We start from the raw sequence: 15,895 nt of genomic DNA on the forward strand, positions 1-15,895 counted from the left end.
TAAGGGGATTGTGTATGTGAAAGCATTTTAAAGGGTACTAAGTAAAAATATTACATATTTTCAACATTATCAAAAATAAAGAGGATTATTCCTTTTATAATATAGTATAGATAAATAACTACAAATTATTCTTGTATCACATACGTATAATTAAATTAATTATTCTATATGATTGTTGATTAGTTTATATCAATATCAATACTCTCTTATAAAAAAAACTGACCTTTTCTCCTTAAATTTTTAAAAACTTATGTCTAATTTATTACCCTCCATCTCTTTATTTTTATTTTATACTCTGTGACTAAAATATCATTAAAAAAGTTTCAGACTTTATTAAAATTCTCTTTGTTTGTAATTTTTTTTATTGTCAAAAACTATCATACAAATAAAAGTTCCGATTAAATATTTGATTTAAAATTAACATTGTCATATCACCTCGAACATTATCTATTTTTACAGCTGCAACGCGTGAGCACCTATCTAGTTATAATATAATGGCTATGCTAAGATTATAGTGCTTTGCATTATATCTCTTTAACTCTTCTTATTTATATTTTTTATTTTAACAGAAACTTTTTAGCAAATAAAACTCATCCTTTAATGGGTGTGCAAAATATTGAATTGTAGCTTTTAAGTGAAGAACTCTGGACATTATTCCACTTAGCTCAATAATTATGATATAATAGTTTAATTATATTAATTAATATATAATGTATCGCATGTATCTTTATTGAACACCTGATCGTGGAGATGGGAACTGAGTTGGTGTTTGGGTGTTAGGTTATCCATTGGCGATTTCCCAAACGTAGAGTTTTAATTTGCCATTCTACGCCAGTGATTTGTATGTACGTGTGTGATCTATTGTGATCGTGCACTTGAAGGCTCTTAGGGTTCTCCTTTTATAGGGAGAATAATCTTGGAGGAGAAGTCAAGTCTTTTTAGGGGTTCCCTAAGTCATTGGCAGTAAGAGTCTAGGAGGATTCTTTCCTCCTTTATCATGTATAAAGGATATGATCAAATCTCGATATTATGGGTGAGCAAAAACCGAATCGAAAAGCGAAAAAACCATGAAAACCGAAAAAACCAAAAATCACTGGTTTTGGTTTCTAAAAATCGAAAGTTGTGGTTCGGTTGGTTTCTAATGAAAAACCGAACCATAAAAACTGAACCGAACCAAAAATATATATGTTTACTTTATTTTATATTTATAGGTGTATATAATAATATAATTTATATGTTTTAAGTAAAAATACACAACCAAATTAATTTGTTTTAATAATTGTATAATTAAACAACACGTAAAAGATATAAATAGTTATATATAAAATTTGTTTGAAGTTTGTACAACTTAGTTTTATAGATTTGTTATCATTGTTGTATTATTATTACTATTATTGTTTTGAAAACTTGTTGAAATTAATTAAGGTGTAATTATAGGGTATAAACTTATAAACTTTTGAAGCTCAATTTGACTCAAACCACAAGTGGTTAAAAACCGACTAAAACCGAACCGAAATAGACCAAAACCGAAACCGAAAAAACCAAAACCCAATGGCTTTAGTTGTCAAAAACCGAATTATAACGGTTCGGTTTGTCAAAAACCGAACCAACGTCCACTTCCCATTCCTCATCGACTTTATCATCAACGACCAACGTCATGTCACCTCCTTCCACTATCCTTCGTTCATTGACATACCTTAGGGGTTCTTTAGGTAGATCTCAATTCCTAAGGAGATGCTCCTTGTTAATCAGCTCCGTTCGTCTTGACGACTTTCCTCTTTGGATCCTTAGTTAGGACGAAATAGAGGGAGCAGAGTGAGCAGTTTGATTCAGATCTAGCGGGGTGCGAGGACTAAACATGGATTTGGCAGACTTTGGGTTCCGCCAGCAGGAGTAGCGAACGATGGGGACAAATGGTCTTGTAAAGAGACAGATGGGTTCATCCCAAAGGTAATTTATGGTTGAGATGCTGGTTCAAAGTCCCAGTGTTCACTTGCGAAACTCCAACGTTAAAAGGGGTTTCTTGATTAGTGTTACTTTGTGGTTGGTCCCACGGTTGGCGCTAAATGATTGTGTGTCAAACCGCGTCTAGCACTTCGTGAACTAATGAAACTTCTTGACGGAATATTAAAAAAGGCTTTGGGGTTTATTGGCGAATCCCTAAGGATAGTTTGACGTCAAGATATTCTAGACGGAATATTAAAAAAGGCTTTGGGGTTTATTGGCGAATCCCCAAGGATAGTTTGACGTCAAGATATATTTGTTAGGGTTATTCGGCCGATTGTGATCGTGCCTAATGTGAAGAATTCCCTATCCTTTTATAGGAGAGGGATAACTTAAAGGAGAAGAAGATCAGAGTTTTCACCTTCTCCATAATTTCGGTATATACATTCCATGTTTACTCGATTTGTAACCTTTAATAATTATGTTATTTGAAGGCCAGATAGATATTTATTTTTGGAAATAATTGTATCCATCTCTAACCATTTGATTATTATCCATCTTTGGGCATAAGCCCTTCGTGTAGAGGCTCTGTTAGGTATCTCCTTCGTATGATCATTCAAAAGGGTACATCTATCTTGAATTTTGGATATATATATATATATATATATATATGATATCACGTACACGTAGTATTATCAACCACACTTTAGTGTTATTAAATGTAACATCCCGAAGTTTTAAGGTAAATAAAATAAACCTTTATTATAGTTTTGACATTAAAATAATTTTCTAGTATTTAAAATTTAGTTACGGTGTTTAATTAGTTAGAACTTTAGTGGATAGCCGGTATAAAACCCACTTGTTTTGTAAAGAGGCGTGGCACATGGAGAATGTGCCAACCATATTTGCTTTTGACTCATCTTCATTCTCTAAGTTATTCTTTTCTTTCTCCATCCATTCTCAATTTCAATCCTTCTTCAAGTATGTTTCTTTGATCATTCCAAATCCAAGAAAATTCTTTAAGTAATAATAATAACCTCAATAATCTTGGAAATTTAAATTGGGAAATGTGGGTATTTGTGTATGTGTCAACACACATAGTGAAGGAGGAGGAATTGTGACTTAAATCTTTGATTTCATTCTTCACTTCTTTAAGGTAAGTATTTCCTAACCTAGTTTGATTAAATCTCTAAGAATTAGGCTTCTTACATTTGGGAATTTGGAGTTTTTGTATAATTGAGTCCACGCATGATGTTTTTGCCCAATTTCTTTCATGAAATGGTTTTGTTATTAAGTTGCATAATAAAATGATTAAAATATAGATGATATTAGTAAAACTCATGTATGAGAAATTGTGACTTTGCTATTTTAAATGAAATGGAATTGTTGAAAATGATGATGAACATTCTTGCACCAAATTGATATTTTCCAAAGTAAAGCAACTCAATGGTACAATGGGTTTGTTGTGGGTTAGAAATGCTAGTGAAATTGGTTGTATGACTAGGTTAAGCTAGCCAAGAGTATGAATATTGTCTTATGTGTGAATCATGATATTATGATAGGTTGAAAGCTTGTTTTATGCACTTGCGGTTATGTTGAGTTGTTGATTTTTGGTAGCGAAGGAGGTGAGTTTTCTTGCATACTTTTATATATGCCTTTAGTCAATTACCATATTATGGTGGATTCCGTGTGTGGTAATTGATTTGGCGTTGAACCTAAGTAGGAGTCGTCTTTGATTACGGGCCTAAGCAGTGATCATAGTCCATGTGTGACATTTGAGATATAGCCTAAACAGGGGCATTGATATTGTTTATTGAGATTGTAATCATTTGCTTATATGGATCCATGTAATGCGTTGGCACAAATGTGAGTATTATATATGGCATAACGGTGCCATAGGCTATATGCAATAGACCTTTGTGCATTGCCCTCCTTCGTATGTATAAACGTATCCAAGATTATTCACTAAGTTTTGCTTACTTTTTAGTTTTTTACTGTTGGTGCATTTTTTGTGCACCTCTTATTGTCCGATGCAATGCAATTCAGAAGATGGGCTATAGGAGTTTCACCTGTACTACATTGCATATTTGTCTACGAGACATTGTGTATGAGACATTATCTATACTACATTATGTATGAGATGATGTCTATACTACATTAATCTCTATAAGATGTTATCTATACTACACTAATCTCTATGATATGATATTTAGTGTACGTGATACGTCCTAGCCCAAGTCATCAGCTATATATACGTGATATAGGTCTAGGGTTTCAGTTAATGATTTGAGTCTAGACAGATTTCATTCACGGCAGGCTGAGGTATGCGCAAACCTCGGTCCATAAGTCCACCATATTATTCATTGCTATTAGAGTCATCTTGATAGGTTGTAATTCGTTCCTGTTTTGATATAATTAATACGAATTGTAATCATATGACTAAAATAACAAAGGAATTCTTCATTTATATCTCCTGTTCTTATCATATATTTGTATGTATATGTGTGATTATGTTAAAAGCCTCAAGAACGGATTCGGGTGGATTCTACACACCTGGATTCGTACAGATCTCGATGATAATGGGTCAATGGCACCTAACATTTACCCAATTTATAGGTTGTCCTGAAAGTTGAAAACAAGATTATATGCTTTGAAGATTGTTGATGAATTGAATTATGGCAATGTGACCTATGCGTTAAAATGGTTTGAAGCTAGAACCCGTAGTAGCCCCTTTATACTAATGACCCTTGGTACATTTGAAGTGTTTTTGGTAAAGATTTGTTGCATATATTTTTGCAAATTTTCAGTTGTTGTCATAGTCTATGTAACTAAATGAATGTGGTGATTTTGGAGGTTTGACAACTTGGGTAAATGACCCGTTTAGTCTTGTAAACTTGGTTTGTAGCAATGGATGGTATAAAGACTTTTGGAAATGTTGTGTTATGTCTTTTATGTCAAAATGAAGTTGTTTATCAGTTGTATGAAACTCGGTTTTAAGAAAAAGGGTTGAAAGTTGATTAGAGTGTCAAAGTACGAAGCTGCAGGAGGACAACCTTTGTTTCCAGGGATGGCCTTTAAGGACGGCTCTTGCAAAAACAAGAGTCGTGCTCTTCTGTAAATTTTTACAAGTTTTTACCGAGGCTTTGTTTGATTTTTTCGGGTCCTGAAACTCGCATAGTAGTCTATTTACATCATTTTAAGAACATTCCAAGTGTCTTTTCTTGATTTGAAACATTTTGATTTTTCGTGAAAATTGGCCGTATTTTTGCAAGTATAATTTAACTAAATTGTGTTTCTTTCTTTTCATGTTCATACTTTTTGGTCTCAATTAAGCTGAGTCGTTTCATTAAAGAAAGTGAATGAAAACCATAGAACAAGAAAGAACATATCGACGAGTGGCAGCGCAGGAGAATATGAAGAGCTCCAACAGATAAAATCATAGCATATCATTAACTTAAAGGATACTCGTGGTGAAGCTTAAACTTTCTTACTTTTTTTTTCAAAGGTGAATTTCGCTTAAAACTTCATGTCGCGATTCGACAGCGAGAGGGCTAACATACGTTATCTTAACCGGGTCCGTGCTAGAAAGCTCTCTCGAAGTAGAAATGCCTATTTCAAATACCTAATGGGGGAAAAATCCCATACTAATCCGTCCGAAAGCACGACGATTAATAGGGGTAAAACCTGCCCTTTCAGACTTGAACCTAGGTATACCTAAGTCAAGCCCTCATAAAAGGACTACCTATATCTCAAAGTTGGTGGAATGGAGATTAAAACCTGAGACCTATAGATCACCAAAGGAACTACAAACCATTACACCAACTCATCATTGATTAACCTTAATTTCTTACTTGTTAGTCTTTCGTATCAAATTAAGGTGCTAAAGGATTAAAGGAAAATGCATTTTTAAGTTGGACCTCAGGGTCAAAAGATAGCGAAACGATGATAAAGAAAAGGATGTTAGATGAACCATAAAAAGTGGTCGATGGATGTCAAGTAAATTTGTTATCATTTTGAATCTCGGTAAATATACTCCTTCCGTCCCACTAGAAGTGTCTAGTTTTGAATTTTTTAAGTCTTTCTTTTGTAACTTTGACTTTAAATATTTTTGTTTGTATTGTATAATAATTGATAAAAATTATATGAACTGATTGAGTTTTAGATGTGTTTTCATTTAAACCCTAATGGCCAGGGGTATCTTCTAAATCCACTATGTGGACCCGGGGTGAGTTTACCCAAGGTCTCAAGTTCGAGTCTTGGGGTTCTTATCTCAAAGGAATTTTCCATGAGGAGGGGGTTGGAGGTCCAAAAAATCTTTAGTTAAAATTGCCTCTAACACGTCTGAATCAAAACTCACTTTAAAAAAAAAAGGTCAAAGTTATAAAAAAAAGACTTTGAAAACTCAAAAATTGGACATTTCTAGTGGGACGGATGGAGTAATTATTTTGATATTCAAGAAGTAACACCTGTATTTAAAGATTATGCGCGTGTAAGAATCTTAAATATATAGTTCAAATAAGTCAAATAATTAATTTGAAAAATGAATTGAAAATGTTAGAACATTAATATATTATTGTATCACCCGTTAGAAATATTATAATTTTAGATTAATGGGATCTAAAATATAAAATGCTAGTTGTACAAACAATTTATAAACAAATGACTACAAATATGTGGCATATGGTATGGACCAATCAACAAAGAGAAAAAAAGAATAAAGAAAAAAAATGACTTGATTTGATTAGTTAAATATTTGTTTGTAGACTTTTGTTTGTAAATTATTTGACAACCTAGCATTTGTCAAAATATAAAATGATGTAAAAATATGGGATTTACAATACTACAAATATAGAACACTAATTAATACGATGCTTATTTCATTAAACTTAATAAGAAGATACACAATGAGGCATTCATACCATATCATATCCATGAACGGCATTGATACATTTTTTTTTAAATGCAATTACGGCACCATTTTTTGTATCACTGGCAGTCACACGATCATCTCCAAACAGACTCGAACCCGAAATATATACACATCCAAAAGCTCTATTTTACTTCCTAGTGACCATTGAGCTAAAGCTCTTGGATTGATACATTATTTATTACATGGTATATGTCTGGTTGCATTATTACACACTTACGCGCGCGCGTACACACACAGGTATATATAAACAATCCAGTTACATGCATATACATATCTATTAGAATATACTACTTACAAATAGCAGTATAGTGACCGGTAGAAGTGCATTTATAGGGATAACAACACTCAGGTGCTCCTGAAAAGATCACCGAGCATTGAGTAGAACCGACAGGTGCGCAACTTGAGATACGACTGCACGTTCCACTAAAAATCCCATCGCAAGAAAGCCCTTCGCAGCATGGATCGAACAGACCACATGGATCGCCATTGAGGCCAACACAATTCTGTTTTCCATTCACATGTCGTAATAATGTCACAGACCTCCCATCTTTTAAATCGAATCGTCCAAGTTGAACTGGCTTCTCAACCTACATAGAAATATATATAGAATCTAACTTTTTTTTTCCTTCTCATTACGAGAAATTCTAATATACAATGTTGTGAGTGGAAGTGTTATGTACTTATATATATGTATCAAGATGTATAGTAAGTTAATGAAATATTTTACACATAAAAAAACGTGACAAATTTTTTAATTTGTTCACACTCATTAAAAGTGTAGACAAATGCAATATTATTTGTAGTGACTCGATCACGTACCATCATCCCTGGTTGCAGGTAGGATTTTTGTTCTTCCACGACCATGACAATCTCCTCATCATTATTTATGTCGGAAGAAGAAGAACACGAAATCGAGCTGATCGTAGTAGTGGTGATCACAAATAGAAACATCACCATTGCATACATATTACCTTTATTATTCATGATTTTTATGTTAAGGAAAGTGTTTTTATTATGAGGTATATATATATATAACTCAAATATCTAATTTATAGACTAAGTATGAAAATTTGGCAACAGAAAGGGTGCCAAAGCAAGACTAGAGGAACTCTTTCACTGTATGAATGACTCTTTCACTGTATGAATGATTGGCTCAATGCAACTCAAGAGGGAGTGACCCCTCTTTCTTTTCTTCCCTTTCCAAAGGGAATACAAATAACAATCTCTTACTATCAACTCATCCAACAACCTATCCACTAATCCACAATTACCAACATAAGTCCTCACATTAATGATAAGGCGAATAACTTGCACCAATAAAATTTAGGACGACGGTCCCCTCACTTTAGTTGAAGGGTCGGACTAGCTGTTGAGTGCCACCACTTTAAAAAAGATTGAACAATTACTATTTCAACTTTTTAGTTTTTTTATATATACCAAAAACTATCCAAATTAGGGTTGTAAACGGTTTGATTCGACTAGCTAGAAATTTCGAACCGTTTTTCGGGTTTCAGTTCAGTTCGGTTAGTTAGAAATTTTGAACCGTTAATTTTGGTTACCCGCAAATTGGTTACCCGAAAAAGTTGGTTAATTTCGGTATTATTTTCGGTTAACCATTTATTAAAGTTATGCTAATATAAAGTTTAAGTTTTCAATTATAATAGTCATATTACATTGTATTAATTAATTTTTCTATGTATAATAGTTATTTAACTACATTAATAATTTGTTTTATAAATAAATATACATTACATCTAATTTTGAATTACTTTTTTCTAATGTTATTTTTATGCAATGCAAGTTTCTGTTTAAAAGTATCATAATTTACTACTTAAAATGTCTTCTATATTATATTACTAATATTTTTGATAAATATTTTAAACAAAGTTAACAAATTTTCTTAGAAATAGTATATATAAAAGAAAATTACTTAGAATATCCAAAATTAATCATATTGTGAAAAAAAGTTAGTAAAATTGTTAATATTTTAAACAACATATACAAAAACTAGCTAAATAGATATGTAATTGATGTATTCATGTAATACATATATGTGTAAATATACATATATATGATTATAAGGTATATATCAAAATTCGGTTCGGTTAACCGCGAGTAATGAATATTGAAAACCGTAACCAAACTGTTACACATCGGTTTTTTCGGGTTTCGGTTTTTTTGTGTTTTGATTTTTTGGGTTTCGGATCACGCGATTCGGACCGGTTTCTTAGTTTTCTGGTTTATTTCTTACTCCCCTAATCCAAATCATATAAAGAAAAAAACACTTCTAACAAATGTTGAAACATTTTTAAAAGAGCTTTACCACTAACACACAAACACGCACATAATTACCTAGCTGATGCAAGCATTTAACTTGATAAAAAATTGGCTTAAAGTTATTAGAACTGGTCTTTGTTATATCATCTCTTATCTGCAAAAATTCATACATTACAAAAAATTATTGGATAAAAAAAGTATATACAAAATATACATACAAATATATCTATATAGGGACCTTTATTTTGAGAACCCATTTTTTTAAGAATCGTGAGAACTACTATATTTCATATTGGAACATATGTTTTTTTTGTTCATTCACATGTAAAACGTTATAAAAACATCTGTTGCATAACAAATTTTTTAAGAATCGTGAGAACTACTATATTTCATATTGGAACATATGTTTTTTTTTTCGTTCACATGTGAAATATTATAAAAATATTTGTTGCATAACAAATTTTTTTTCCCAAAACCTTATATATAGTCATTTGTTATATGTGAACAAAAAACGTGAACAAAATCATTCACAAGTTCACAAAAGGCTACTTTGAAGGTTTCTTGTACAACATATACTTTCACATCATTTCACATGTGAATGAACAAAAAAAACATATACATGAACAAATATATTATATATAATGTAAGAGTTCTCATTGTTCTAAGTTCTCATGGTTCTTAGAAAAAAAATGATTCTCAAATAAGAAAACTCTCTCTCTCTATATATATATATATATAAGGTTCATGTAAAAACGGTTCATATATGAACATAGATAATATTAAGTATAACCTGATTTGTTCATATGCGGGCGTAGTTGTTTACATATACATTCACATATATGCATCAAGTTATTTTTTAGAGCTTCTCATGGTTCTTGTAATTTATGTTCTCACATTAACCTCTTCCTATATATATATATATATATATACACACACTAGCAAATTTTTGGCTTGCGTTGCAGGACATCAATTGTCGTGTTGAAACTATTGTATTATTTAATATATAACTTATTTAAAGGAAAAACCATTATAGTTTCTGTCTGCGTGTGGCACGGTTTCAAATTGTTCGCTTACTTTTGGTCATTGATGATTTATGTTTGCTAAAAACTTTGACATATAAAATATATACTTCTTTCAAAGACAATTCCACGAAAAAGAAGAAGTTTTTAATATATTATTTGGAAACCTGAAAACGATTATGTTTTGCTATTGATGATGTGTCGTTATATTTAAAATAGGTATTATTCAAAGGCAATAAAAAAAAAATAGTTATCAAATAATGAAATGTGAATTAACTAATTCAATTCTTTCATGTTAATCGAAAAATATATACTTTAAGAAATATGCATAAAGATATTTATAAACCATATGATAAGAATTTACAAAGTATATAATAAATTAAATAATTTAGTTTTAATGTTATAATGATATCCTAAAATATTTAGTAAAAACAAAAAATATTTTTTTAAGATTTTTTAAAGTTGTCAAATAAGATATTTTAACAAAATGATGATGTAATCACAATTGTCATTTATTAAATATCGAGATAGAGATAGAGATAGAGATAGAGATAGAATTGTCTAAACCTGCTCTAGTTATTAATTATTTACGATTCATTCGGTTTAATTTGGTTCGGTTTAAGGGGGTGTTTGGGGTTGCGTTTATAAAATAAATTTTGCGTTTTCAAAATTGCGTTTTGAAAAAGCATGTAGGTACATGTTTCTCGAAACCTGCGTTTTCATAGCAAATAATCACTTTTTTACACAAATTCTTTTTTAGATTCTTTGCGTTTTACAAACGTAATAATCAAATAATCACTCTATATTGTAATCCCAAACATCCTCTAAGTAAGTTCATTCCTAGCTATAAAACCGGCTTGTATAGTAAGAAAATATATATCTGCCCCGTAGTCCGGTCGGTTAGACCCGGCAGTTTAATAACACTCGTATAGACTATTGGTCCAATAATCGGTGGATTTACCATTTGACCTAGATATCTTGTCAGGTCTAGTTAGTATAATCGGAGTTGTTTTTTCTTTTTTTTTTCTTTTTGAAAAGTTTGTAACACAAAGGAGATTTCTAACCATTGAATTAATTAAGTCCGCTGGTTACGTACGTTTATATCTACTGGTTCAAATGAAAGTTTGTAAAGAGATTGGGTTTGAATTTTGATCTTTGTCAAAAAAAAATTGGAATATCTTGAGTACACGACATAAAGAAATCATAGAAAAAGACCCAAACTCATTCGAGCAAACCAATTTACTTTTGGAATTAGATTCTCCCATTTGTAATTATCTCTGTTCCACTAGCTAGAATTATTAAGATGAATGAAGAAACTAGTAAAGGAATGAAACTTATATTAAACAATTTAAAAGGAACAAACATGTATAAAAAAAGATTCATTGAATTATTATCATATTTTTCTCAAGAAAAAAAAGAGTACATCCAATAATAATAACATAAATATAGAGTAAAAATCTCCATGGATTCATCATACAAACACAAAAAACGCTTATGTTCGACGCACTAAACCTTTGATTCGCCATTCTCGACTAGTTCTCCTTGTTAATCATCTTCTTTTCTTCTTGTAATTTCTTAATATTTAAGAAGAAATCGGTCATTGTAGATTCATAAAAAGGTAACTTTTCGTAACCAGGAAAGTAATTGATATCAACTACAAGATACCCATCACTAATTTTGTCATCTTTAATCATATCGAAATTAAAAAGATGTAATCCAAGAGCCATTCTCAAGCCTTTCGCAACTTGATCAAGAAACTCGGGTTTTGGCATCTTTGGTTTATCATTACTCAAATCATCGTCACCGGATACAACTGCACTTGATATTTGAGAAAATGTTATATCTCCACCGGATGATGCCATCTTGTCCAAAGTCTCCTTTGAAATATCTTGCAAAGAATTCCTTTTCTCGCATTTTACATAATCACCGGCTACATATACTTTAAATATGATCCCACCATGGTTCACAAATTGTTGCAAAACCAAAGGAGGGTCTAGTTCTAGCCCTTTGGTTAACCCTTCTTGGTTAAACACTAGAGACATGTTATGTGCTTTAGTAGTCCCATCCGCAAGTAAAGATTTCGCGATCAAAGGAAAATTCAAGTCTTTATAATTTGTAAGCTCAAAAGATTTTAAAGACGCGGAATCTTGAATGAGGATTTGAGGTGGGATGTTAAGTTGAGGGATTTTGAGTTGAGTAACCGGTTCAAGCATTGAAATACGGTTATGGAGACGTTGGATGGACAAAGGAGGGTCGATAATAATGGCATTCGGGTTCTCTAAGGAGAAATTTTCAAGATTATGGTTCCATTCTTGGCCATAAAGCTTGTGAATGATGCAATCGAATGGGCCTTGTTCGGTTATTGGTTTTGAAACATCGATAGGGATGAAATCGATACCTCGTTGTTTAGCGTAGTCGATGAATGATGGAACCATGAAAGCTTCGATCTTTCTTGTTGGTAGGCCATAACCAACTCGAAAATGACAACAACTTTCTTCTCCTTGTTCGGGCATACTTAATTTCTTTTTGTCTAGAGAATGAAAGAAAAGAAGAGCTAGAGATATGATAGGTTTTATGTTCAATGAAAACAATGTATTGGCTTTATATATAGTAGTTAGAATAGATTTATAATTGGTTGATAGTTATATAATAATTTATTTTTTAATGTGTTATACACACTTAATTGAACGTGGTGTGGTTACACTTGTATCTATAAACTAATCTTATTTTGTACTACTATTATTATCCTAGACCAATTTATAAGCATCTTCTACCAAATTTAAAGTCAACATCTAGGTTGCGAATAATTTAATGAAAAAATGTGTATAATTATACAGTATTTGTGAATATTGTTAAACCATTTTCTTTCCCGTCGATTTAAGAGCTAATTTTTTAATATGTGGTCAACTTTAAATTGTTTTTAATTAAGTAGATCGACAATCTTTAACTAATAACAAAGCATGATTTCTTTAAGATTTTTGATTAAAATAATCTTGTGTGAAAAGATATACTCATAAAATGGAGTGAATTTTTTTTTTTTATTTCTTTACAAAATTCTTATCATTTTCTACAATTTATTATAAAGAATTAAGAAAATGAAAATCATTCTTACTTTTCTATTCAAATTTCCATGCAATCAAGCGAAAGAATTGTTTCTCATTGTCTCCTTTCTATTTCATCCTATTAAACACTCCTTTAAGTTGAATGAAGGAAAAAGTTGTATTTAAGGTATACCTATAAAGATATAGGTCATCCCAGCATTCCAAATTAAATACTTGATGCATAGTTTTATTTCAGACATTCGTATAATTTAAGGTGAATTAGATTTTTTGAGAATCATGTATACTATCTCTAATATTCATGTAATTTAAAAGTTGGAATATGATAATTAGCCGTTTTATAAAAACATATTTAATTATTTCAGGAAAAAATATTATTTATATTTTCGTAAGTAATAGAATATATACTATGTGGTCGATGCAACTGAGGAAACATGGGTTATTGTGGGAGTATGGAAATCTAACGCGTAACGTGCCACTTAACGTGCGAGGATGGTTCACTCATCGAAGATAGAGTAGTAAGCAATTCTCCTGGTTTTGGACTCTTGCTCCATCAACCAACTTAATTATGTCAAAAAAAAAAGCACAATTTGTGGTCATGTCTTATCACTTGTGTGGTTATTAATTGATGTGTAATTTGTTTGAAAAGGAAACCTTATACAGTTATATACTCCATACAAGGATTTTTACCACGCGCAATGCGCGACTATTGGATTATATTTTCAAAACTTTTAATATTGAATCAATAAAATCTCTAATAAGCAACGTTTCAATAAAAAATTATATAAAATAATTGAAAATATTTAAAAATCAAATATTCAAAATTTTCTTAATAGTCAAATCCACTACATAAATGAGTGGACAAACAAAACATTAGAATACATACAAACAATTAGCAACAACAATTTTGTGAAATAAACTTGTTATATTGATTTAGTATAAAATACATATTGATATAGACGCTTCTATATGTTAGTAATTAACAAACTTATATATTGGAAAAAAGGTGCTAGCAATTATTTATTTGGAAAAAAATTATAGTTGATTATTTTATTCATAATATGTTGTGATTTTATTTTATTGATATTGTAACAAAATAGGAATGTAGTATATATTAAATGGGAAAAATTCATAAAGATGACACATAGGAAATATCTTATGTGGCAAAATCTAAAGATAGATTGAAGTTGAGTTGGATGACTTTAAAAAGCTAGGATAACTATTGTTTTATTAGATATATATATATATATATATATTCAATTTTAATTTCAGAATAAAAAATGAGATTTAATTAGTATAGAAATGCATATAAACATTCAGTATAAAAGCTAACACAATCACTTCTATACATAAGTTATGCACTATGTTAGTTTTATGGACTTTTAATACAAAAAACATGATTATTTCAATTTTGACGGATGAATGTATTATTAAACAATTAAATAATGATAATTAGTTATGCACTATGTTAGTTTTATGGACTTTTAATGCATCAAGATGATATTTTTTAAGGTGTTTTCACCGTTCTTATTTTAATAGTGTTTTCACCAGAGTGTTACCCTATATATATATATATGTTATATATATATATACATAACCAATATATACTTTAAAACTAATGTATATATTTTTTTAAACCAAGTATTATATTTACACCAATCTATTCTACTTTCATGTTACCTTAAATATTCTTATGTCAACACTTAAATCTTAGTATTTTCCCAAGAAGACAAACCACTACCAAATGAACTACTGTGTACACTATACAAATTTGTGTTAGAAATATAATATTGAAGACGGCAAAAGTTTTTATTAAAAACTAATGAATAACCATTAACTAAAAATTCAATCAATAATGTCTTTGGAGTTAGCTATCAACACACACATGCATTAAATATCATTAAACGTAAATATATAATGTAATTTAGTATTTATTAATTTAGTATATTAATAATTTAAAGGTTATAATTTTTTCAAAAATGATTTTAGAATGCTTTTTTATTATTATTGAGAGATGATTGACTTTTCACTTTGTTTTTGTGTTGACCAGTATAGGGATCTTAAGCGGTATTTTTTATCTGCATTCTACCATCTTGGTGAATTTCATTTAGCCTACAACATAGTGCATAAGTATGGGATGTTTAAATTAGCTATACTAATATATATTAATATTATTTTAATGAATTGAATGTATATTGGACACATATGGAAGGAAATTGGATGAAACTGATAGGAACGCCACTGGTAATTTTTTTTAATCTCTTAATAATTTAGTAACATTGTTAAAAATACTTAACGTAGTCTAAATAAGGAAGATGAGGTAAACCTATTGATCCTATGGTTACAATTTAATACTTTTTTTTCATCCAAGGGTATAACTTTTTTTAAAAATGAATTTTATACCCTCTTTTATTATTATTGGGAGATTCTCTTCTAATTAACTAATGGGGTTTGTTAAATATAAGGTTGTGTTTAAGGTGCATAAATTATTTGTACATTTATCATGAAAATCAGGTGGTAGACTTTTAATATGAATGATACAAGTTGTTTTATGCACGTTAAATACAGCCCTTAGGGCTAGGGCTGTATTTAGCATTTTCCTTAATTAAAATAAGTCTGCAATTCACATGATTAATTAACATTAATTAGCATTATGCTTAATTCCC

The 15,895-nt window shown here is 30.4% G+C and overlaps 2 protein-coding genes across 2 annotated transcripts; both read right to left on the reverse strand.

Moving 5' to 3' along the window:
* Positions 1-6,793: 6,793 nt before the first annotated feature.
* LOC122595859 lies at positions 6,794-7,998 on the reverse strand. Its single transcript, XM_043768322.1, has 2 exons — positions 7,694-7,998; positions 6,794-7,461 (listed from the first exon to the last, which is right to left on the reverse strand). Exons 1-2 carry the CDS (start codon positions 7,856-7,858, stop codon positions 7,162-7,164), a joined length of 465 nt encoding a protein of 154 aa, XP_043624257.1. The 5' UTR covers positions 7,859-7,998; the 3' UTR covers positions 6,794-7,161.
* A 3,704-nt stretch (positions 7,999-11,702) lies between these two features.
* On the reverse strand, positions 11,703-12,683 carry LOC122597272 (inositol-tetrakisphosphate 1-kinase 5-like). Its single transcript, XM_043769885.1, has one exon. The coding sequence runs from the start codon at positions 12,681-12,683 to the stop codon at positions 11,703-11,705; it is 981 nt and encodes a 326-aa protein (XP_043625820.1).
* Between the last annotated feature and the right edge of the window lie 3,212 nt (positions 12,684-15,895).

Source organism: Erigeron canadensis, chromosome 4, assembly GCF_010389155.1.
Source record: "Erigeron canadensis isolate Cc75 chromosome 4, C_canadensis_v1, whole genome shotgun sequence".
In the NCBI taxonomy this organism is placed as follows: domain Eukaryota; kingdom Viridiplantae; phylum Streptophyta; class Magnoliopsida; order Asterales; family Asteraceae; genus Erigeron; species Erigeron canadensis.

Coding starts and splice junctions, on each gene's coding strand:
- LOC122597272 (XM_043769885.1), bottom strand. CDS start 12,683: ATGCCCGAACAAGGAGAAGAAAGTTGTTGTCATTTTCGAGTTGGTTAT.
- LOC122595859 (XM_043768322.1), bottom strand. CDS start 7,858: ATGAATAATAAAGGTAATATGTATGCAATGGTGATGTTTCTATTTGTG. Junction 7,462..7,693: donor ACCTGCAACCAGGGATGATG/GTACGTGATCGA, acceptor ATTTCTATGTAG/GTTGAGAAGCCAGTTCAACT.